Below are 25924 nucleotides of genomic sequence, written 5' to 3'. Positions count from 1 at the left end.
AGAGAATTGCAGGGAGATAAAACAGATCTGTTCTCCATTCAGTGCTTCAGTTTTATTACATTTAATTCTAAATCATACCATGTTTGTTGGTACAAGGATAGACACATAGACCAATGGAACAGAATAGCGAATCCAGAAGAAGACTCACACATATATGATCAATGGATCTACCACAAAGGCACCACTTTCAGTAGGAAAAGGATGGTCTTTTCAACCAATGATGCCAAAACAATTGGTTGTCCTTTGGGGAGAGAGTGATGAACTTTGACCTCTACTTCATAGCATACACAAAAATTAATTCAAGATGGACCACAAACCTAAATGTGAAAGGTAAAACCATAAAGCTTGTAGAAGAAAACAGGAGATCTTTAGGGCCATGGGCTACACACACAAAAAAATTTAACAGGACACAAAAAGCACTAATCATAAAAGAAAATTTTGATAAATCAGACTATATTAAAACTATGAGTATCTTAGTTTTGGACTTCCCTGGTGGCCTAGTGGTTAGGATTCCAGGCTTTCACTGTGGTGGCCCAGGTTCAATCCCTGGTCAGGGAAGATCCTGAAAGCCACGCAGTGTGGCCAAAAATAAATAAGTAAAATAAGGAATATCTTAGTTTGGGATTTCCTTGGTGGTCCAGTGGTTAAGAATCCATCTTCCACTGCAAGGGACGCCAGTTCGATCCCTGGCTGGGGAATTAAGATCCCACATGCCGTGGGGCAACCAAGCCCGCACGCTCTGGAGCCAGTGCACCACAACTAGAGAGAAGCCCGTATGCCGCAACAAAAGATCCCGTGTGCCGCAACTAAGACCCGGCGCAGCTAAATAAATAAAATTAAATTAAAAAAAAAAGAATATCTTAGTTTTAAAATTAGGCTGTCAGAGGAATCCATAGCATGTCTTCAAGATGTGTGACAGAAAATTAGGCTGGAGTTCTTCCATGTGCTCTCCAGAATCTACGCCTGGCAAAGATGGATAACTCTGCTCCCTGCTCTGCCTATAGAGAGATGGCTGTGAGTTGAAATAAATGGTTTGTCACAAGGCTGAGGCACTCAGGTCTCACAGGAAACTTGCATTCCTCATGTGGTTTTGCTACGTGAGAGGCAGCTTTGTTCCCGAGCCCCTCCAATCTCTGAACACTGGTGTATTCTTCTCAGAACACTCCCTTGAGAACCCCCGAGCCTTGAGGTCATCCCACCAAGTCCGTGTGTGGGAAGGAGGACAGTCTCTTGGGGCCCTCAGAGGTGAGCCAGATCCGGTTCTGTGGTGTCCAAGCTCTTGGGGTCCCAGGGCCCTGGAGGAAGCCTGGGATGCAGTGAGGCCCAGCCCTGCCCTACCCTGCCCTTTGTGGGGCCTTGTGTTGGTGAGGACAGACGAGGAAGCATCGGAGACAGAGCCAGCAACACACATAAACACAGCACCGCTGTGCTAACCACGTCCATGTTTGCCACAGAAAAGCCAAGACCCCTGGCCAAGATAGATGCTTCCTTTCAGACCTAGGGTTTAGAGGGAAGGAAACACGAAATATATTTAGAGCTTTCAAAACTTTGTTTTTGTACATTCTTACAAAGGGGAAAAATAAAACTACCCTGAGGGATTTTTAAAAAATCAGCTTCTAATACTTTAGATGAGTGGGAAAAATCTTACATGCTGTTATCATTTCCTTTCTGTTTCAAGAAGTTAATCGTGGGCTGGAAATAGCCTGTTGCAAAAGGGGAGACTTCATGCCCTTTGAATGCTGCTTATGCCAGAAAACTTTCCAGGCCCCAAGGGGAGGTTGTCCCTTTCCCAGGACTGTGATGCAAGATGACCCTAAAGTTAGATATTTCGTTCAGCTGGAAGACCCAAGGCAGTGGAGAGCTGAAATTCAGAGGGAATAATTAACTCATTCTTTGAAGAAATGGCGTCGAGCTTTGGGTTCAGGCCAGGTTCGGTTCTGGAAGTAATGTGCTGTCACCCCAGGCTCCTGGCTCTCCTTCCCTCTAATGCGGACTCTCTGAAGGCCCCTGGTGCCTGAAACCAGGCACTGAGAATTAGCAGTGGATGTGCTGAGTGTCCAGCACATTAACCAAGGAGTGGTTGTTTGTTGCCCCTTCCCCCCAAACAGAAATACTGGTATATAAAAAAGAGAAACATTAACTATTTTGGGAGTAAAGTTTCACTATATTAATTGGAAAGTCGCAGATAAGCAAAACAGCTGGTAAATTAAAACTCATTTAAGCATGATTCGTGGGAGAAGAAAATTTTGTAAGCAATATGTTTTTCTTCCTAATTGTCTTTTGACTGTCAAGATGTATGCATCACCAAAGAATAGCTTAAACTCCAGCTGGTGGCTGGGGTAAGCTAGTCTGGTCTTTGAAATTGGCTTCAGGTAATCAACAGAGGGGATAGCCTCCTAAATATAATGAGGTATTTACTTCCTAGTAATACTTAACAGATTACTAGCACGCTGAGGGATGTTAAAGACTGTTTAAAAGGATGGTTTGACTTTGTGCCCTCTCTTATAGGTCCCTCCATCGTGACGCCCCCCAAGGATATCTGGAATGTCACTGGCGCCCAGGTGTACTTGAGCTGTGAGGTCATCGGAATCCCAACCCCTGTCCTCATCTGGAACAAGGTCAGTGGCCCAGATTTCAGAAGATACCCTAGATTGACCGGCTCCTCTTATGCTGCACAGGGTAGTAATAGCCTAAAGTCCTCAGCCAGTCCAGTGCCTGCGGCTCCTTAAACTCAAGGCCTTCTGACAGTCTTCCAGACACCTGTCCCGGATCTATCAAACAATTTTACTGACCTCCAGAATAGTCCCTGCCCTGCTTTTGTTAGCAGTCCCTGAGCAGGGAGCCTTAGGAGCTGGAAGGACTATGATGCTAAACACCCATCCCACCCTCTGTGTGTGTGTGTGTGTGTGTGTGTGTGTGTGTGTGTGCGCGCATATGTGAGTGTGAGCGTGTGTGTGTGTGTGTCACAGTGTAACACTGTTACAAGTTAAGATTGTGAGTTCCTTGGGCGGGTTGGCTGGGTTGTCTCTGAGCCAGGATTTCTCAACGTCAGCACTGTTGACATTTTGATCCAGATGGTTCTTTGTGGTGGCAGCTGCCCTGTGCACAGGAAGTAGTTTTGCAGCGTCCCTGGCTTCTACCCACCTGATGCCAGCAGCAGGTGCGTGTGTGCACACATACACACACCACTGTGACGGTTAAAAATGCCAGCTGACATTATCAGATGTTCCCTGGGGGAAAAGCCACCCTAGATTGATAAACAGTGCTCTCTCGGCTTTTCCTCCACATGAACATGGCATAGCATTCTTGTAAAGATTACATAAAGTAAAACCCAGCTACATCACTTGGCCCGTTGTCAGATACGTAATTAGCACTCAGGAGATGTTAGCTCTTGTTCCTGAACATATTTCCCTTTGAGGAGCGGTTATCTTGTATAGCTATCTTCATATTTGAAAGACAACATATTCTTAGTGTGTCTGTAGAAGGGAAGAGAAAACACTCGTTTGCCAGCTCAAGTAATACTTCACAGTCATACTGTACATTATTTTACATTATTGCCCTTATACCTTTTGACTTAAGTCTCACAACAGTCTGTGGGGTAAATATCAAACTCACGCTAACAAAAAGGAAATCTAGTTTCCGTTAAAAGGCATGACAAGAAGCCCCTTTTCAGCTGCTTTTCTTCTCCAGCAAGCTCTAAGGTGGATGATGGGCTCTCCTGATTATCTTGTTTGCTTGGTGTCTGACCAGGGGAGCAACTTCTAGAACTCCAGGAGGGATTTTGGCTCCCATTGTCAGAACTCTTTCTGTTGCAAGTTGTAGAAACTCACTTCACACTAGTTTAGGCAAAAGAGAAAAAAAAAGCGGGGGGGGGGGGGGGGGCGTTTCTAGCCTCAAGGGCAGCTGGATCCAGGTACACAGTTGGGTCAGAACCCTAACTCTTGACTCTTTGCTCTCAATGTACCCTTACATCATTTTTTCCTTCTACTTCAGAAAGATTCCTCCATGCTATAGGCCACAGTGTCACTGGCAGCTCCAAGGTCACATTATAATGTTTCAAGACCCCAGAGGAAAGAAAGCGCCTCCTCTCTCTGCTGCTTTGTAGAATTCCCACTGAAGGGCTCTGACCCAGGCTGGGTCACCTGCTAACCTCCGGGTCCCTCATGTGGCCATCTGGCAGGAGTGGTGTCAGGGGGACTCTGGAACCTCTCTGGGGCTGGGGGGTGGGCAGAGATGACACCAGCTGTGCTATTACTGCCCTTTACAGCCAGAACGTCTGTTAAAGGGAGGGATGAAATTTTACCTCCGTAAACTATTTTTTTTTAAAGGGGAGGCAGGAGCAGTGAAAAGCAAAAATGCAGCCGGTGGATGTGTTCCTCCTGGCCTTCAGCAAAAGCTGCTTATGCTTCCTCATTGCGTATTTGGAGGTTGCTGGTTTGATCCAGGGGGTGGAGAGGTGAGGAACAACTTTTCCAAAGGATATCCATAAAAAGCTCTGTGCAGTTCTCTAGGGATACACAATGAGAAGCCAGGGTGACCCAAGCGTCTCAGGGCATGTGACCTTCATGACCGATCTTGACAGAGTAATTTCTTCAGTCCTTGCTCTGCCTATCGCTCCAGCTAACGTACGCACATACCAGGGAATAAATTAACCTCAGGAATCTTTTCCTTTAAACTTTAGGATCCTATGGGGGCAGATTCCATGGACTTCCCTGAGGGCTTGTCAACTGGGGGAGTTGGGGGGGGGGCGGTGGGAATGGATGGAGTGGGAGTGGAGAGAGAGAAACAGAAAAAAAAAAATGTCTACAGACTTGCCAAAACAAACAAAAACCCAACTGCCAGGCTCTGCTGATTTTCTTCCACCTTCATAATGTACTTTGCCACATGCATGACCTAAAGCAGTGTTTTTCAAACTGCAGACCATGACCCATCAGTGAGTCTTGAATTTAATGTAGGGATCACAACAAGAATTTTCTTAAAAAATAAAATATAAAATGTCTTAGGTAAAGGTACATTTAGTAAAGGTATTTCATAAAACTTTTCCTTTGTATATTCCAGATCGCAATGCAAAATATATTTCTTACTATGGACCATGTCAAAGCACTTGGAGAGTCACTGACCTAAAGAATTAAAACAGGCCATTTGTTTTCTGCCCCACTCTCCTTGTAACCAAACTGTTAAGAATGCAGATTTAAGATCACCTGTCAAAGCCAATTTAAGCGCAGAACTGCTTTTTGGACATAAATGAATCTTAGAATCCTGACTTGTTAAACCAAGGTTCAAAGAAGGTAGCATGTCTTTCTTGCTCAAGGGTTCTTAGCAACAGCAGAACTGACAGGATGAGCCTTCTCTCCGAGACACTTCAGGCTACAGAGACAGTTCTATGGCAGGCCCAGCCTAGTGAGTGGTCTGTGCTATCCTGACCAGGACTTATCATGTGACCTTAACAAGTCCCATAGTTTTTTTCAGAAAACCCCTAGCCTATAAAGATTCCAAGGGAAATATTTTGAAATGGGGAAATGAACTGAAATTGCTGAATTTACCTTAACCCTGGTAAGTCAGAGGGATGCTTACAGGGAAGGTGAAACACCAGAATTCCTTCCAGACATTTAGATGTTTCTGAGATTGAGGCTTTCTAGTCTTTTCCTACCTGAACATTTCTTCAGATTAGGACTTTCATGACCTCTAAGAATATTCTTTTTTTAGTAAAAAAAAAAAAATATATATATATATGTATATATATATGTATATGTGTGTGATTGTGGTAAAAAGGAGAAACTATCCAAAGATGTATAAAGAAAGAGGTCATAACATCCTCCCACCTCCTTCCACTCCTTGAAATAACCAATGTGAACTTCCCAGGTTTTTATCTTTCTATACCCTTATTCATGCCCAAATGTATACAAACACATATTCCCAGTGTGCAGGGTGAGGTGGGGATGTAGTGCGCAATTACTCTGAAATTGCGTTTCTCGAGAAATATTTCATGGGCATCCCTCCAGGTCTGCTTCTCAAGAACTACATAATATTCCAAGTGTGGATATACCATAATAAACACAGTTTCTGTGTTTCCAACTTTTCATCACCTTAGATAATGCTGCCTTAAATATCTGAGTATACATATCCTACATGCAACCACCATTTTTTCCCCTATAGGATAGATTCCCCCAAAAGATACATGACTAAGTCAAAAGATTTAATTTTAGTCTTAATAGACATTGTCAGATTACTTTCTTTTTTTTAATTCTTTACCACCTCATTTAATAATTATGAAAATGTTAAAAAATCTGACAAGTTGGAGGCAGTGTACCTCTTAGAGCACTCCTTATTACCCTCAATACAGTAAACATTTATTTCTTATCTACAGTGTGTTATGCACTCTGCTAATCTCATTTGTTCCTGTTTTCAAGGAATTCTGTCTGGTTTCTTTTCTTTTTTAATTGAACTATAGTTGATTTATAATGTATTAATTTCTGCTATGCAGCAAAGTGATTCAGTTATATGTCTGAGTATAGCCTACATCTGCTAATCCCAACCTCCCACTCCATCCCTCCACCAACCCCCTCCCCCTTGGCAACCACAAGTCTGTCTTCTATGTCCGTGAGTCTGTTCCTGTTTTGTAGATAGGTTCATTTGTGTCATATTTTAGATTCCACATATAAGTGATATTATACGGTATTTGTCTTCTCTTTCTGACTTACTTCACTTAGTATGATAATCTCTAGATCCGTGTTGCTGCAAATGGCATTGTTTTGTTCTTTTTATGGCTGAGTGGTATTCCATTGTATATATGAACCAGATCTACTTTTTCCATTCATCTGTTGATGGACATTTAGGTTGTTTCCATGTCTTGACTATTGTGAATAGTGCTGCTATGAACACAGGGGTGCACATATCTTTGAATTACAGTTTTCTCTGGCTATATGCCCAGTAGTGGGACTGCTGGATCATATGGTAATTCTATTTTTAGTTTTTTAAGGAACCTCCATACTGTTTTCCATAGTGGCTGTATCAATTTACATTCCCACCAACAGTGTAGGAGGGTTCCCTTTTCTCCACACCCTCTCCAGCATGTTATTTGTAGACTTTTTAATGATGGCCATTCTGACTGGTGTGAGGTGGTACCTCATTGTTTTGATTTGCACTTCTCTAATAATTAGCAACGTTGAGCATCTTTTCATGTGCTTATTGGCCATTTGTATTTCTTCTTCAGAGAAATATTTATTTAGGACTTCTGACCATTTTTTGATTGAGTCGTTTTTTTTTTGTTGTTGGGTTGTATGAGCTGTTTGTATATTTTGGAAATTAAGCCCTTGTGGGTCACACTGTTTGCAAATATTTTCTCCCATTCTGTAGGGTGTCTTTTCAGGTTTTGTATAGTTTCCCTTGCTGTGCAAAAGCCTGTAAGTTTGATTAGGTCCCATTTATTTCTATTGCCTTAGGAGACTGACCTAAGAAAACATTAGTACGATTTATGTCAGAGAATGTTTTGCCTACGATCTCTTCTAGGAGTTTTATGGTTTGTTTTATGCTTGTCTTTAAGCCATTTTGAGTTTATTTTCGTGTATGGTGAGAGGGTGTGTTCCAACTTCATTGATTTACATGTGGCTGTCCAATTTTCCCAACACCACTTGCTGAAGAGACTGTCTTTTTCCCCTTGTATATTCTTGCCTTTGTTGAAAATTGACCGTAGGTGTTTGGGTCTATTTCTGGGCTCTCTATTCTGTTCCACTGATCCATATGTCTCTCTTCATGCCAGTACCACGCTGTTTTGATTACTATAGCTTTGCAGTATTGTCTGAAGTCTGGGAGGGTTATGCCTCCTGTTTTGTTCTTTTTCTTCAGGATTGCTTTGGCAATTCTGGGTCTTTTATGGTTCCATATAGACCTGAGGATTATTTTTTCTAGTTCTGTGAAAAATGTCATGGGTAATTTGATAGGGATCCCATTAAATCTGCAGATTGCTTTGGGTCATATGGCCATTTTAACAGTATTAATTCTTCCAATCCAAGAGCACGGGATATCTTTCCATTTCTTTGAATCATCTTCAGTTTCCTTTATTAATGGTTTATAGTTCTCAGCATATGTTTTCCACCTTCCTGGTCAGGTTTATGTCTAAATATTTTATTTTTGGGTGGCAATTTTGAAAGGTATTGTTTTTTTACATTCCCTTTCTTATACTTGTTAGTGTAAAGAAATGCAACTGACTTCTGTATGGTATTCTTGTACCCTGCTGTCTTGCTGAATTCGTTTATCAGTTCTAGTAGTTTTTGTGTGGACAGTCAGGGTTTTCTATATACAGAATCATGTCATCTGAGTATAATGGCAGTTTTACCTCTTCCCTTTCAATTTGGATACCTTTCTTTTTCTTGTCTGATTGCTGTGGTGTCAGATCATTTTCTAAATGGATGGTAGCAGTTCACACTCTCCCCAGCAATGTTTGGATGTCATTTCCCTGCATCCTCACCAGCACTGAATATTACCACTCTTTTTAGTCATCTCATTAATGCTTTAATTTCCTTGACTACATTCAGAATATTTTTATATTTGAATTTTCTTTTATATGAATTACCTGTTCATAGCCTTAGTCATTTTTCTATTCGGTTGATTCTTGTTATTATCAGTTTGTGGCTTTTTGTACATTAGAGATACTGACCCTTTATCATGTATTACAAATATTTCTTCCTAGCCAACCATTCTTTTATTTGTTTACAGTGGCTGAGGAGCTTAAAATTTTAACAGTTGTGTATTCTATTTCATCGTAGAATTCTGAAACTTCACCAAAAAGGCACAGCAAATATGTTCTAAGCTGCATAAATGATCCCTGCAATTCAATGAATGCTTGAGGTTTATCAACCTGTAGCAATCAGACTAATGCATCCTGTTTCTGTAGTCATTGGCACCTTTTTCTTAGTTATTGCTTGTTGCAGCTAAAACACAACCACAGAGGGCTGAGGTGAATTCCTGGGTCTCCCTCTGATTCTTCACCTAGTTGAGGCTCTATGGTGAGCAGTGACTTCTAGGCAGTTTTTTCCACCCTACAAACTTCCAGCCCATTGCACATCTGTAGAATTGTATTAGAAATCACTTTTCTCAGCTCAGCCTGCATCTTTTTTTCTCAAACCAAAAATGTATTTATCAACCAACTCCCCTTACATTAAGTAAGGCAGTAGTTTGCCATATATTTGCCATGTAAAAATTCTTTGCACTTCTTTATGTTTTCTACATGATATAAAACTTTTTACAATATGTTAATTAAAATATGAGTTCTGTTGAATATAAGCATTCATTTTCCAATCAAATACTTAACAAGAACAGTTTCTTGGCACACAGTGGGTCGGGTTAATTGGTACAGAATGCTCTTTACTGAGAGCTACATGAGCTGAGGAGCAACAACAGCTCAGTTGCTAAGATTCACTATTTCAACACGGTAGTGTTTTTCTGCTTTGGTCACATACAAAACCCTTAAAGAATTCTGAAATTCAGTATATAAAGACCAGAGATATATTACTTTAGCCACTGAATCAAATTAATACTTAAAACCATTATTTAAAAAAAAGAGAGAAATACCAAAACCATTATTTAAAACCGTTTTAAAATAAATGTTTCAAGATCTGCACTAGTATAAACCATTTCTTCCAGCTTGCAACTTGGAAACTGAAGGAAAAAGATGCCTATTGAGTTTATCTGTTTTGTCTTTATAACATTCATGTAAGAAAAACACTGAGATACCTGGTTTTCTCTCACTAATAGTGGCAATATGGGCAAGTCTCAGGGAAAAAAAAGCAAACAGGCAAAAACCAGGCATTCCAAATAAGTAATGCTAGGTATTTTTTATAGAGTAGGAGTTGGCCTAGATTCCACATGGTTTGCAGAGTGCCAATCCTGGTGTCATGAAGCAGAAAAAATAAAGGGTGGGTTTGATGCTGAGACAACAGCTTAGTAACAGCATGTGGTGGCAGTTGGGCTCACAAGTAGGAGAAGCAACTCTGACGTAAAGTGTCAAAAAAAAAATTAGATACTATGATCTAACTCAAGATTTGCTTAATTATAAAAGAAAATGAAAACTACCTATTTTAGACTATAAATCCTTTTTTCTAATTACAAAGGTAATATCAATAAACATCAACTTAACTTTTGAAGGCTGGGATGGAATAAACAAACATTGCTTCATGTATTCTCTGATGTATATTTTTAAACCCATCATTATCACAAGCCTTAAAGTATTTATACTGTGACTCAGCAATTCCACTTCTAGAAATTTATGCTAAATGTATATGTATGGAGGGGTTACAGGTAAATTTTATTCTTCTGTGAATTTTTATACATTTTCCAAAGTTTACATAATGAACACAGTTTACCTTTTTAAACGAGGGGGGAAGTAGGACAGTATTCTCTAGTGGCCTCAAGCCAAGGAAACCCAGTTTCTTCTTTCTTCATCTTTCTGAATCTCATCATGACATGCACAGGGATAGCAAGTTTTGTCATAAGAGAACAACGACAGCAGCTCGTACTTGACAGGCGTTTTTGTTCTCAGGTCTTTAGTAAATCATGTGATGAACCCTTAGCCCTCAGAATAAAGTAATGGTATTGGCTTTGGACTCAGCCTGTTATTTTCCATTGATGAGGCTGTTGCAGGAAGAGTCCCAAGAGTTGAGCTCTTACACAAGGTCCCAAGTATCAAACCTAGGACTCGGTGACAGTTTATCAAAATGGCATATGGCAAACAAGACCCAACGCTGAGAAGCAGAATTTACAAGGGCATGCGTTACTGATGGTAGCCAGTGGCTGGAAAGTGTGACAGTCTGTATTCCCCAAACATGCAGAAAAATACATTAATTCAAAATATACAAGCTTAGAGGGAAACTGACAGGAAGAAGTATAAAAAAGAATGTATATTTTACATAAGTATTCAGGAAAGGGTAATATGGAAATTGCTGGGTTTAATCCAGTTAGAAAGTCTGATGCATACCCTGTGCAATTCTAGGAATGTTGACCACTTCCAAGCTGATGATTCAGTGCAGAGAACTCAGACTATATCCTCCCCCCACCCGACTTTTTTTTTTTTGCAGGTTAAAAGGGGTCACTATGGAGTTCAAAGAACAGAACTCTTGCCTGGCGACCGAGACAACCTGGCCATTCAGACCCGGGGTGGCCCAGAAAAGCACGAAGTAACTGGCTGGGTGCTGGTGAGTACCAAGAGCTAGCAAGGATTTCACTCTTAGGAATAGACAGAGCAAACCAAAGGTGCCTGATGTACTGCCAGGCTCAAAGTATTCGTCTGCCCTTCCACATCTCTTTAGAACAGCCTTACCACGAGCTGCTGATTCTCTTTCAAAGGAAACTAAAACAAAAAAACCCAAAAAAACAGCTGGGGTTTATTAGGATGTTTTGGAAATCACCAAAATATAAGTGAGAACCAACTTTTTTTTTCCCCTAAGAGTTCAAAGCAAAATCCTCAAAGGGAACTAATGACCCAAGCATTATTTTAATCAATTATTGATTATTTTACTTGACCTCTGATAGCCATGGACACGCATGGATAGTACTTAGATCACATACCCTACACCAAGGTCTCCCTCAAATGAGGATATGTGCATCTATCCTGTTTTTAACCTATGCAATGTGACCTAAAGTTGTCCATGACAACTTTACCTCATAGTAGGAATCCTCCTGGCAGACCAAATACGATAGCTATATAATTACTCCTAACACAAGACTTGCACTGTTTCTAGCAGTAGAAATACTTTGCTATGAAACCCCTGGTCATGTTAGGAAACTTATGAAATAATGACCTAATTGAAGTCACAAGAAAAAAGTTCACTGCCATAGAGAAACTAAAGATCCTTTTTCTTTCACAGGTATCTCCTCTTAGTAAGGAAGATGCCGGAGAATATGAGTGCCACGCATCCAATTCCCAAGGACAGGCTTCGGCATCAGCAAAAATTACAGTGGTTGATGCCTTACATGAAATACCAGTGAAAAAAGGTAGGTAATAAATCTTGTAACCATTTAAAAATGACTAGTGCTTTTGTTTAATAAAGGACAGAACCAAGTATGAAAGTATCAGACATAGCTCTTAATGAAATTCTGTGATGTTAGGAATCCACAAGGGAAGGACATTAAGTATGTAATCAAAATGTAGAGTGCATGGCTCCAAAAGAACATTCAGCGGTTGCTGGAATGCTATTATTATGACTCAGATGCTTTCACTTTATCTTACACGTAAGAGTCAAACCTGATTGGAATGGTTTATATTTCCCGTAACTTTCTACCGTCACAGCATTTTCCTTGGTGTTGTGACTATTATATTAAATTCCCCTTTAAAAGGAAATGATTGTAGACAATTCTGGTCCTTCACTTTGAGCTTTTATAAGAAAAAAAACAGAAGGAGTATATTGGCAAGTACTCAATTCTGTTCTGCCTCTATCCACTTCACTGTCAAAAGCTTCCTCTTAAGCATCCATCCTGGCGGTATGAGAGTAATGCTACTTTACATTTATATAGTTCTATTAGACAGATGTCTGACTTGGTTTTTCCTCAAGCCAAAAATAACGAAATTTACTGTCAGCATTTGTCAAAACCATTCCACTGTGTGGATCACTCAGCTGCAGTACGAAAGGAAGAAATATCAAGTAAAGATGTGTTTGGTCAGATTCTCTTCAGCCAAGATGTGTAAAGTCAAGTGATGAAACAGAGCAGTAGCTGAGTCATGTGTTTGTTTGAGTCTCAGCTCTGCCACTAATTATAACGTTTTAAATTCTGAATGAGAACTGGATAACAAAGGAAAGTTCCTTGGCCTCTCTGGATCTCACCTTGCTCATCTGTGAAACATGCTTCTCCCAGTTCTATAGTAAGGTCTGTCATTTACAGATAGATAAGTACAACAAAATCACCTTCCACATCTAAAACCTTATGGCTCAAATTCCAAAAAGCACTCCCACTGTATCATTTATAGTTACTCACACATCCTTTATCCCCACATTTTAACATCTTCATTTATTTGGAAACACTAAACTACCTCAAAATTAGAAAGTCAACCATGTCCATATATGTAACTTATTTTTATCTTCTCTTTCTAAACAGGTGAAGGTGCTGAGCTGTAAACCTGCAGAAAATAATCTGCATAGCATAGCTAAAAGTAGTCATGGGTAACTACAACCCCTGTTCTTGCCTAATAACCAGTTTCTTTTCATCCAGTCCACTAACACTTTAGTTATATTCACTGGTTTTACACCATGAAATACAAAATAACACATCAAGACTGTCTACAAAAATTTGTCTATTTACAAAGCATGCATATCATTAAACAAATAAAATGCTTTTTCTTCTAGTGCAAGTACATTTTGTTTAAAAAATTTTTTAAAAGCTATATCATAGAAACAAGACACAAAGATTTTTAAAAGAGCTAAACACTCATCATTCGAGGTGCAATACTCATAGACATGAGTTCCTGAAACAACAGTTTGCATGCATAAGGCATTCGCACCAAAGAGATCTGGGGGAGAGAAAAAAAAAAAGGTAATTAGCAAAGCTGTATTGAAGGGACCCCACTTCCCTACCTCAGAAAAAGCTAAAGACTTGGTACTGGAGGTGATGAACAAATGAGGCTGATAACACTCATCCTACCTTGGCCTTTGGTGGCTCTTCTCCTAAAAGGCTTTGGTATTCTGCCCTTTCTGCCAGATATAATTTATATTCACCCTTCTCAATTAAAAGGTTTAACAAAACATTGTTTAAAATTCCTCGTACAAGGCCTTATTATTTCCAAAAGATGAACAGCTTAGCTTAGAGAAATTACCACACTAAAACTTAGTTTTTAGAAAAACAGAATTGTTTACCTTTTTCCTCATTTAAAACTAGGAATCTTATAGAAGCATGCTATCAAAATTGTGAAAATGCCAATCTGTTCCACCACACTAAATCTGCCTGGATGATTAGGCCAACGTGGTTATATCCTGAACAGATATCAACTGTCAGTAAGGTCTGTACATACCTGGGTTTTATTTCGGCAGCCCCTGCATTCATACGTATGGGTCCTCGTGTTAGCGATTGCCATTATTCCACAAAGATTGCAAACATGAACCTGATATGGGTCTGATGCCTCAAACAGTCTTTCCCTTAAAAACTGGGCTGCTCCGTGGGCAATCTGACAATCTCGTTCCATTTCTCCAAAACGCAGGCCACCATCACTGTCATGGAAAAAACAACAGACTATTTTGATTTTCTATTATAAAGAATATTAGAAAGAAAGAGAACTAGACTCCGATTTTTCTACTCTTGCATTCTCTCTACATGGTGGGGAGGTTGAGAAGTCTACCAACTATTTGGTGTGCATTAGAAGGTCCCCAGAGTAAACACATAAGATTCTCAAGTATAGCATATACTTTTCCAAGTAAAATACAATGAAGTACAAAATAAAATCTCATCAGACTATTTAACTTACTAGAATTCACCTCTATACTAAAAAATGAATAATAAAAAAGTCAATCTAAATAAAGCAGCTTCTCCATGAATGAGACTCCCAGGCAATCAAACCTGAAATGATAAATGCATGTTGGCAAAAGTGATGGAAAGAACAGGTGACTAATCACAGGTTTCCCCAGCATGTAAGTGAAATGCATTGTTCTGATGGCCAGGCAAGTGGATGATGGCTTCCTTAACATTCTTAATATACAAAATACGTAAGATCAATGAGCTTCTAATGATACTACCAAAAAACAAAACATTTGGTCAGCTTTGGACGATTCTAGGCAACCACCGCGTCATTTGAAAATTGGTAAATAAAAGGAAAGAATTAAGCATTTATTTTGCCTTTTCGTATATGAACCATGTCACCAGGTTAGCAGCTGAGGAAACAACATTTCTCTCTATGAAAGTATTCCAGCTAATAAATGAAGGAATGATAAATTAGAATCTCATCAGTTTGCAAACCTTTAAATAATTAAAGAGTATTTTGGTTTTTTTTTTTTTGCAGTATGCAGGCCTCTCACTGTTGTGGCCTCGCCTGTTGCGAAGCACAGGCTCCAGACGCGCAGGCTCAGCGGCCGTGGCTCACGGGCCCAGTCACTCCGCGGCACGTGGGATCTACCCAGACCAGGGCACGAACCCATGTCCCCTGCATCGGCAGGCGGACTCTCAACCACTGCACCACCAGGGAAGCCCAATAATTAAAGGTTTTACGTAATGATCATTAATAGCTGCTAAAGTCATAAGAGACAACCAGATATTGAAAGTATACAGCACTGCCTTTGAAGTATTACTGTGAAAGAACACAAACCCTTCACCTCATCAAGGCTCTAGATCTGATTAGCTATTTACAAGAAAAATAGGAGCACAGAGCCCAGGAATGCAATCAACAAAAATCCAGACTGTGAGAGGGAATTCCTTGGCAGTCCAGTGGTTAGGAATCAGCGCTTTCACTGCTGAATGAAAATATTTTCCAAATGACCAAATATGATACTATAAAATTACATAAGTATAAAAGATACAAAGTGTAAGGCCAATGGATTTTAATAAACATAAAAGATTCACTTAAGTGGTTTCAAATTCTACATCACAAGTAACCCTTAAGAAAGGACAACTTGGACTTCCCTGGTGGCGCAGTAGTTAAGAATCCACCTACCAATGCAGGGGACATGAGTTCAAACCCTGGTCTGGGAAGATCCCACATGCCGCGGACCAACTAAACCTGTGCGCCACAACTACTGAGCCCACTTGCCTATAGAGCCCATGCTACACAATAAAGAGAAGCCACCGCAATGAGAAGCCCGCACACCACAACAAAGAGTAGCCCCCGCTCGGAGCAACTAGAGAAAGCCTGCACGAAGCAACGAAGACCCAACGCAGCCAAAAATAAATAAATTTATTTTTAAAAAAAGGACAACTTATTTTGGTGTAGCATCAAAAAAAAAAAAAATCCACAATCACCTGAAAATTATTAAAATATTCTTCCCTTTCCAATCACAAATCTGTGTGAGGTCAGATTTTCCTCATATAGCAATACTTAATTATAAAAAATAAAATCCTGCAATGGGATGAATGCAGAAGCAGACACAATAATCCAGCTGTCTTCTCACAAACCAGTTCATTAAAAAAGATTTGCAAAAAGGTAAACCAATGTCACTCATCACTAAATTTACTTGGAAAATATTTAAACTAAGGAGCCTGCCTACTGCAACTAAGACCCAGTGCAACAACAAAAAAAGATACAACTCCCAGACAAAAGCCTTTGGGGTCCTGGAATCAAGAAATTTGAGACCCATTCCTTTATGTAACAATGATGATGATGCAGCTCTCTTACCGAGATCTACCCTCCATGGGCTGCCTATTAAGGATCTGAATAGGTCCCCGAGCACGAGAATGAATCTTATCATCCACCATGTGTTTCAAACGCTGGTAGTAAGTGGGGCCAATAAAAATTTGTGATGTGATTTTTCGACCAGTGAATCCATTGTATAGGACCTGAAACAGATAGATTTTGAAGCACAGACTTAAAAGTATTAAACAAGTTCAAAGAATATATGTGCATATATTGTATAATTCCATTTCTATATAAAAATCAAAACAGAAAACTATAGTGTAAAGAGAGTAGTCACCGGTGGTGGGCGGGAGTATGATGGTAGTGACTGAAAGGGGACACAAGGGGGGCATCTAGGCATAAAAGGGTTCTGGTAATTTTCAAGATCTGGGTGCCAGTCACACAGCTGTGTTCACGTTGTGAAAATTCATCAACCTGTAAATTTACGGTTTTGCATGTAATTTGAAGTATGTGGTATACTTTAATGAAAAATTTAATTTAAAAAAAATGAAATTACACACATACAAAAAAGAATACTCACAACAAATTACCAATGTAAGAGCAAACATACCTCATTTCCTCTGAGATGGTAGCCATAATCAGATAAAAGATTAGAAATCTTCTGTACATTAACAGCATCATTGAATGGAGTGGCATCACCAATTTCACCCTTGTTAGCTGATACCTTTAAAAAGAAAAGTCATCTCTAAAAGGCTGCTTCCTTCTGTCACCCTTTAGAAGTCTATGTCAATACAAATATATTTTTTAAAAAAAATCCTTTCTGGAAAGGAAGATTTTGAACTTAAGATTAAGGATTAACTTAAATATCTATGTTATGGAAAGGTGTAATATAGTAAGGTTCATTTTATTAGCATTTTACATAAAATATAACTAATTTACCTAAAAAATAAAAACAACTCAATTATAAGCCTTCAAGTAGGAAACTCTGTGAGGCCAGATACAAAAAGAATGAGACTCCCAAGTACTTCCTACGACTCAAGGAAAATGACATTTTAATGCCCTAAAACCAAGCCATCCATGTAGCCACTCTGCCTTAATAAGATACTTAAAAATAGAAAAACCTCCACTGAAAGATGCATGCATAGCTAATAGTATAGCTATAAAACCATTAGGTTCACACTGAACTAACCACCATTTATAGAAAAGAACCAGTCAAAAGAATAACCATATATACAAGTAAAGACTGGATGTAGTAAATTCTGCAAAACTTCTCAGTCATAACTTTGCAAAGTTTGGCAAAAAAGAGAGACATAAACCAATTTAAAAGCAGGAAAGTTAAGTGTCATATTGGCTTTTTCCAAAGTACCCTGGCTCAAATGAAAGAAATGACCTAACATTTCGGAAGAAACATCAATTTGGAACCTATATTTTTAAAGAAAATCTCTTACCTTCCCTTGAAGACATTCAATCAAGTGACCAATAGTCATACGAGAGGGAATGGCATGGGGATTTATGATGATATCGGGGGTGATACCTTCGCAGGTGAAAGGCATATCCTATAAAGGAATTTTTTTAAAGACACTTAAAAAAACTTAAATCTCTTAGCTAGAGAACTAGAATTAACTCCCGCTCATCTAAACTTTTCTATGTCCTAAATTCTGTTCAACGTAGTGTGTTCACCTACTTATTCAACACTAAAATTAGGGCTTCCCTGGTGGCGCAGTGGTTAAGAATCCGCCTGTCAATGCAGGGGACACGGGTTCGAGCCCTGGTCCGGGAAGATCCCACATGGCGTGGAGCAACTAAGCCCATGCACCACAACTACTGAGCCTGCACTCTAGAGCCCATGAACCACAATCACTGAGCCCACGAGCCACAACTACTGAAGCCTGCGTGCCTAGAGCCCATGCACCACAACGAAGAGCAGCCCCCGCTCACCACAACTAGAGAAAGCCCACACACAGCAACGAAGACCCAATGCAGCCACAAATAAATAAATAAATAAAATCTAAAAAAAAAAACAAACACTAAAATTAAAAGTCAAGCCTTTACTGCCTCTGGGCTCTCAAGTTAAAGAACATTTTGATTTAATAAAATGTTCAACAAAATTTTGGGTTAAAGGTGATAAAAGATACCTACCTCTTGTCTATACTGAATACCACAAGTACCCTTTTGACCATGTCGACTAGCAAATTTGTCTCCAATCTGTGGAATTCTAACAGAGCGTACCTGAATTCACACAAAAATAGGTTAGTTAAGTCATTCTGGTTTACTTTCTATAAATAGCAATATGACAAAGCTATACTCACCCTTATTTTACAAAATTTATATCCTTCTTGGTTCAGAGTTACCATAACCTGATCCACAATGCCCGTCTCACTAGTCCTGAGAAAAGTGCTACAGTCTCTCTTAGTATAGCGTCTATTAGTGCCCTCCAATTCATCTTCATTTTCAGGCAACGTGACTGTTTTGCCTATAATAACATCATCTCCTGATACACGAACCCCAGGAGCTATCAAACCATCATCATCCAGCTTGTCATAAATAGCATGCCTCATACCTGAGAAGAGACAGAATTTTCTGAAATGGTAATACCATAAAGAAAAGTATTTAAAATATCCCATAATCCCCCTCCCCAAAAGATTAAAAACCAAACATATAAATCAGTTTCAAGTCAGAGAGAAGTTCATAGGAATCTCTAACATGTGTAGTAATGTGCCCTTATTCCAAATACTACAAACTATTCTGAACTCGGTAGAAAAGCATTGGGCTGATTCAGATTCTCCATTTGCTAAGTGACTTTGGATAAGTGTGTTGCCATCTTCTGATCTCTATATTGCATAAGGAAAAGTATCTATGTCCTCTACATATAAACTCCAACAGAAAGTTTGAATTTAACCTTCTATAATCTTAACTCCACTGAACATCAATTCACTACCACAGAGAACCACCCACAGGAAATGCAGTAATAGGAAGATACCTAAGGAAAAAAAAAAAACATTTTACTTCATGCAATACTATTAAAAGCCAAAACTGGGCTTCCCCGGTGGCGCAGTGGTTGAGAGTCCGCCTGCCTACGCAGGGGACACAGGTTCGTGCCCCGGTCCAGGAAGATCCCACATGCCGCAGAGTGGCTAGGCCCGTGAGCCATGGCCACTGAGCCTGCGCTCCACAACGGGAGAGGCCACAACAGTGAGGTCCGCGTACCGCAAAAAAAAAAAAAAAAAAAAAAAAAAAGCCAAAACTAGGAGAGATAACCCTTTTACCTGGGATATCCCATCCATCCCACTTTATACAGCTTTTAAGTGTCTGTAAAAATAATAACTAGAAAATAAGTTTTGAGTTTTCCAGAAGAAACAGAAAGTTCTAGGTGTCCTCTCATTAGTTATTTGTTAAATACATACAAATAGTGTGGCTAGACAAACACTATGGTCACACCACAATGTGAAGAGGAGAGGAAGTTCCCATGCAAATAGATAAACTGAGGGACAGGACACAGTACAAGTGAGAATGGGGCTGAGGTGTGTCCCATGAAATTACATGACCTCTCTGATTTCCTAAATCCCCTCCTCAATACAAGACTTAGCGGAATGGAAGGACTATAGCAAGCCCACTCCTAGGTACAAAGACTTCTGGCAAATATACCTATTTCCTTAATATAAGCTCTAAGGATAATAAGAAAACATACTCCCACATGGCAAAAAGATAGGGGGGCAGGCAAAACCCAAAAAATTAATCAGGAAAACCATGGTAAGCTAACTTTGAATTCCATAATTTCAATGTCAGTATTGCTTACCCTGGCAAGTTTCACGTGTAGGCTTCTCAAAAACTTCTTCTTGATCAAACCCTTTTTTAGACTCCTGTTCTTTGTATGATCGATAGAAAACAGACCTAAAAACACATGGTTCTAAAGTTAACTTCTATTTTCCTTTAATAATAGGGCTTAGAACATACCAATAAATTGTACTTAATTGATATGTGCTAATTTAAACCATGGCAATTTAAACGATGAGAGTTAACTGTATTAAGGGTCAAAGTTAAGTCTTAAGGGCTATTACACAGGCCACACATGTAGCATTTGACCCATAACCTTAACACAGCTGGAATTATATGTGAGACCAGGAAGGACTAATGTCACTGAGTCCAACCTCCTACCCAAAATAAGAATCCCTCCCATAATAACCCTCAGAGATGGTCACCCAGGATCTGTCCCAATGTTTCTAGTGAGAAGTTTATGATATTAAGCTATAACGTCCACCTCTGGTCTTAGTGCCTATCCTCTGAAAACTATACAGAAAAAATCCATCCTCTCTTCTTAACTCCCAGTTTTTTAACCAACTTTCATATACCATGGATTTGAGATTAATGTTTGACAATAAAATAAACTGAAGAATAGAAGATTGAAAAAGAAAATATACTATAATTTTAATAGTAGTTATTGGGTTGGCCAAAAAATTCATTCGGGTTTTTCCATAACATCTTACCAAAAAACCCAAACGAACTTTTTAGCTAACCCAATATTCATGGGTCCTAAAACTCTAGGTTTATTTTTACTTTAGACATTTCTATATTATCTAAACACAAACATTTATTTGCTTACAAATAAAGGGGGGCTCAAAATATTAGCAACTGAAAATCCTCAGATACGAGAAGCAGTGTCTTCAGTTGTTCGTGATCATCACCCAGGCCTTCTGCTTTCTGGAGTAGGGCACTGATTTTACCACACTAATCCCTATATAGGAAACCATACAACAACATGTGCCTGGCAGATATCCACAACGTTTCATGAATGGAGGCAGAAGATTAAATATCCTAACAGAAAAATTTCTCTGCTGTCAGATCAAAATTTCTTCCGGACTGACATTCAAAACCCCCAAAAGTTTGGAAACACACAATTTGCACCTATTTTTAAAGAACTTTTAAAAAATAAAATATTAATATTTCCACCATATGTGTATTTTGACAACTTTTATAAATAGCTGACCTGAAAAAGCCTCGGTCTACAGCTGAACGATTCATGATAACAGAGTCTTCTTGATTATATCCAGTGTATGATGCAATGGCCACAATTGAGTTGATACCTGCAGTGCATTTAAGAGAAAACATTAAAGCATCATGTGAGAAACAAAGAAAAATTACCCCTTTCTTTTAACTCAATTTTATTTAATCATATTTGCCTCAAATGTTTTCACCATGGTAACTGTCAAAGTCTACTCCTCCTGGAATAGCAATCTGTGAGACAACTACTCTGATGGCTAAATGTTTGATATAAGCAAGTTTTTAATATAAACAATCTTATTTAGTTGCTGCTGCCAAAACTATTTTTGATGAGACCATAAAGATTTAAAGTATCAAGTACTGATAAACAAAATTGATAAACCTTTAGCTACACTCATCAAGAAAAAAGGGAGAGGGCTCAAATCAACAAAATCAGAAATGAAATAGAAGTTACAACTGACACCACAGAAATACAAAGGATCATAAGAGACTACAAACAACTATATGCCAATAAAATGGACAACCTAGAAGAAATGGACAAATTCTTGGAAAAGTACAATCTCCCAAGACTGAACCAGGAAGGAATAGAAAATATGAACAGACCAATCACAAGTACTGAAATTGAAACTGTGATTTAAAAACTTCCAACAAAAGTCCAGAAACAGATGGCTTCACAGGCAAATTCTATCAAACACTGAGAGAATTAACACCTATCCTTCTAAAACTATTCCAAAAAATTGCAGAGGAAGGAACATTCCTAAACTCATTCTATGAGGCCACCATCACCCTGATACCAAAACCAGACAAAGATACCACAAAAAAAAGGATCACACACCATGATCAAATGGTATTTATCCCAGGGATACAAGGATTTTTCAGTATCCGCAAATCAATCAGTGTGATACACCACATTAACAAACTGAAGATAAAAACCATATGGTCAACTCGATAAATGCAGAAAAAGCTTTTGACAAAATTCAACACCCATTTATGACCAAAAATCTCCAGAAAGTGGGCATAGAGGGAACCTACCTCAACATAATAAAGGTCATATATGACAAACCCACAGCTCGCATCGTACTCAACAGTAAAAAGCTGAAAGCATTTCCTCTAAGATCAGGAACAAGACAAGGATGTCCACTCTCACCACTTTCACTCAACATAGTTCTGGAAGTCCTAGCCATTGGCACTCAGAAAAGAAAAAGAAAGAAAAGGAATCCAAATCAGAAAAGAAGTAAAGCTGTCACTGTTTGCAGATGACATGATACTATACACAGAAAATCCTGAAGATGCTACCAGAAAACTCACTAGAGCTCATGAATGAATTCAGTATAGTTGCAGGATACAAAATTAATACACAGAAATCTCTTGCTTTTCTATACACTAACAACAAAAGATCAGACAGAGAAATTAAGGAAACAATCCCAATAACAATCACATCAAAAAGAATAAAATACCTAGGAATAAACCTACCTAAGGAGGCAAAAGACCTGTAGTCTGAAAACTATATGACACTGATGAAAGAAATCAAAAATGACACAAACAGATGGAAAGATATACCAAGTTCTTGGATTGGAAGAATCAATACTGTCAAAATGACTATACCACCCAAGGCAATCTACAGACTCAATGCAATCCCTATCAAATTACCAATGGCATTTTTCACAGAACTAGAACGAAAAAATTTTAAATTTGTAATGGAAATTCAAAAGACCCCAAAGCAATCCTGAGAGAGAAAAATAGAGCTGGAGGAATCAGGCTCCCTGGCTTCAGACTATACTACAAAGCTACAGTCATAAAAACAGTATGGTACTGGCACAAAAACAGAAATATAGATTAATGGAACAGGATAGAAAGCCCAGAAATAAACCCACGCACTTTTGGTCAATTAATCTAGGAAGGAGGTGAGAATATACAGTGGAGAAAAGACAGTCTCTTCAATAAGTGGTGCTGGGAAAACTGGACAGCTATATGTAAAACAATGAAATTAGAACATTCTCTAACACCATACACAAAAATAAACTCAAAACGGATTAAAGACCTAAACGTAAGACTGGACACTATAAAACTCTTAGAGGAAAACATAGGCAGACACTCTGACATAAATCGAAGCAATATCTTTTTGGATCCACCTCCTAGAATAATGGAAATAAAAACAAATAAATGGGATCTAATTAAACTTAAAAGCTTTTGCACAGAAAAGGAAACCATAAGCAAAATGAAAAGACAATCCACAGAATGGGAGAAAATGTTTGCAAACCAAGTGACTGACAAGGGATAAATTTCCAAAATATACAAACAGCTCATGCAGCTCAACATCAAAAAACAAACAACCCGGGCCTCCCTGGTGGCGCAGTGGTTGGGAGTCTGCCTGCCGATGCAGGGGACATGGGTTCGTGCCCCGGTCCGGGAGGATCCCACATGCCGTGGAGCGGCTGGGCCCGTGAGCCATGGCCGCCCAGCCTGTGTGTCTGGAGCCTGTGCTCCGCAACGGGAGAGGCCACAACAGTAAGAGGCCTGCGTACAGCAAAAAAAAAAAAAAAAACAAACAACCCAATCAAAAAATGGGCAGAAGATCTAAACAGACATTTCTCCAAAAAGGACATACAGATGGCCAACAAACACATGAAAAGATGCTCAACATCACTAATTATCAGAGAAATACAAATTAAAACTACAATGAGGTATCACCTCACACCGATCAGAATGGCCATCACCAAAAAACCTACAAACAATAAATGCTGAAGAGGGCATGGAGAAAAGGGAACCCTCATGCATTGTTGGTGGGAATGTAAATCGATACAGCCACTGTGGAGAACAGTATGGAGATTCCTTAAAAAATGAAAAACAGAACAACCATAAGACCCAGCAATCCCACTACTGGGCATATACCCAGAGAAAACCATAATTCAAAAAGACACATGCACCCCAACATTCATTGCAGCACTATTTACAATAGCCAGGCATAGAAGCAACCTAAATGTCCATCGATAGAGGAATGGATAAAGAAGATGTGGTACATATATACAATGGAATATTACTTGGCCATAAAAAAGAATGAAATAATGCCATTTGCAGCAACATGGATGGACCTAGAGATTATCATACTAAGTGAAGTAAGAAAGAGGAAGACACGTATCATATGATATTTGGAATATATGTGGAATCTAAAAAAATGATACAAATGAACTTTTTTGCAAATCAGAAACAGATTCACAGACTTTGAAAACAAACTTATGGTTACCAAAGGGGAAGGGTAGGGGGGAGGGATAAATTAGGAGTTTGAGATCAACAAGGATATACTGTATAGCACAGGGAACTCTACTCAATATTCTGTAATAACCTATATGGGAAAAGAATCTGAAAAAGAACGGATATGTATATATGTATAACTGAATCACTTTGCTGTACCCCTGAAAATAACACAATATTGTACATCAACTACAATATAAAATTAAAATTATATTTAAATAAAGTAACAAGTATTAAAGAAGAAAAAAGTTGAAAACTCTATAAACTAGTAGATTGCAATATAAGAAATGATTGTTGAATGTGAGTGGGGTTTCTTTTTTTTTTAAGATTTATTTATTATTTTTTTATTTTATTTTATTTTTGGCTACATCAGGTCTTAGTTGCGGCATGCGGGATCTTCCGTTGCGGCGCGGGGGCTTCTCTAGTTGTGGCATGGTTTTCTCTTCTCTAGTTGTGGCGCACAGGCTCCAGGGCACGTGGGCTCTGTAGTTGTGGCACATGGGCTCCAGAACGCGTGGGCTCTGTAGTTTGGCAGCACGTGGGCTCTAGTTGGGGCGTGCGAGCTCAGTAGATATGGCACGCAGACTTAGCTGCCCCGCAGCATGTGGGATCTTAGTTCCCTGACCAGGGATCGACCCCGAGTCCCCTGCATTGTAGGGCAGTTTCTTTACCACTGGACCTCCAGGGAAGTCCCTGGGTGGGGTTTCAATGAACATAATTCATATATAACGTGAATCATCAGATTTTCCAAAAATTGAAACACACTCAACTCTAAAGCTACAGTAACATAATATTGTGACCTAAACATTTCAAATGTGGAGTAAAAACTATGACTACAGAATACAAAGGAACCAAAATCTGGATGACTGAATGTTTTGGTTATCTAAGTTCTGAATAAACTGTTTATATTTGCTTCCTTAAAGCTAAATTCAACTTTCAAAACACAACCCACCGGGCTTCCCTGGTGGCGCAGTAGTTGAGAGTCCGCCTGCCGATGCAGGGGACACGGGTTCGTGCCCTGGTCCAGGAAGATCCCACATGCCGCGGAGTGGCTGCCCCCGTGAACCATGGCCGCTGAGCCTGCGCGTCCGGAGCCTATGCTCCGCAACGGGAGAGGCCACAACGGTGAGAGGCCTTCGTACCGCAAAAAAACAAACAAACAAAAAAACACAACCCACCCTTCAAGAGGAGACACACCATTCATTCACACTTTTATGTGTACAGCAGGGATGCAAAAGTTTTCATAAGCAGAGTGCAGGTAAGGGGTGGCAGCACTGCTGGTCTGAGTCTGGGTCACTAAAGACACACTCCTCCAAGTCTCTGATTCTCAGTAATTCCCAACCCAAGGTAGGAACAGATTTGTAGAAAGAGATACACACAAAAAGCAGGCCCTCCTCCCTAACTTCCACATTT

General features: G+C 39.3%; 2 protein-coding genes across 5 annotated transcripts in view; one reads left to right on the top strand and one right to left on the bottom strand.

Annotated features, from left to right (window-relative positions):
* The window catches only part of IGFBP7 (insulin like growth factor binding protein 7), a 75462-nt gene extending 62120 nt beyond the window's left edge, over positions 1-13342 (top strand). The window contains exons 2-5 of the mRNA XM_032633730.1: positions 2509-2618; positions 11073-11189; positions 11862-11988; positions 13087-13342. Of these exons, the coding sequence (XP_032489621.1) occupies positions 2509-2618; positions 11073-11189; positions 11862-11988; positions 13087-13106 (374 nt within the window). The 3' untranslated portion in view covers positions 13107-13342. The remainder of the gene's footprint in view (positions 1-2508; positions 2619-11072; positions 11190-11861; positions 11989-13086) is intronic.
* Positions 10170-25924, bottom strand: part of POLR2B (RNA polymerase II subunit B) — a 49099-nt gene continuing 33344 nt past the window's right edge. For 3 of the 4 annotated variants that reach the window (XM_032633727.1, XM_032633729.1, XM_032633728.1), the window contains 9 exons: positions 21246-21342; positions 20058-20152; positions 18571-18821; positions 18401-18490; positions 17710-17817; positions 16872-16985; positions 16304-16464; positions 13997-14192; positions 10170-13498 (listed from right to left, as the gene is read on the bottom strand). In XM_032633727.1, coding sequence (XP_032489618.1) covers positions 13409-13498; positions 13997-14192; positions 16304-16464; positions 16872-16985; positions 17710-17817; positions 18401-18490; positions 18571-18821; positions 20058-20152; positions 21246-21342 — 1202 coding nt within the window. In that variant the 3' untranslated portion in view covers positions 10170-13408. Of the gene's footprint in view, positions 13563-13629; positions 14193-16303; positions 16465-16871; positions 16986-17709; positions 17818-18400; positions 18491-18570; positions 18822-20057; positions 20153-21245; positions 21343-25924 lie in introns of all 4 variants that reach the window. The other variant, XR_004350157.1, reaches the window with a different exon arrangement.

The sequence above is a fragment of the Phocoena sinus genome, chromosome 5, assembly GCF_008692025.1.
Source record: "Phocoena sinus isolate mPhoSin1 chromosome 5, mPhoSin1.pri, whole genome shotgun sequence".
In the NCBI taxonomy this organism is placed as follows: Eukaryota; Metazoa; Chordata; class Mammalia; order Artiodactyla; family Phocoenidae; genus Phocoena; species Phocoena sinus.
The sequence above is the reverse complement of the archived record's forward strand: the minus strand, read 5'-3'. Positions and strand labels throughout refer to the sequence as shown.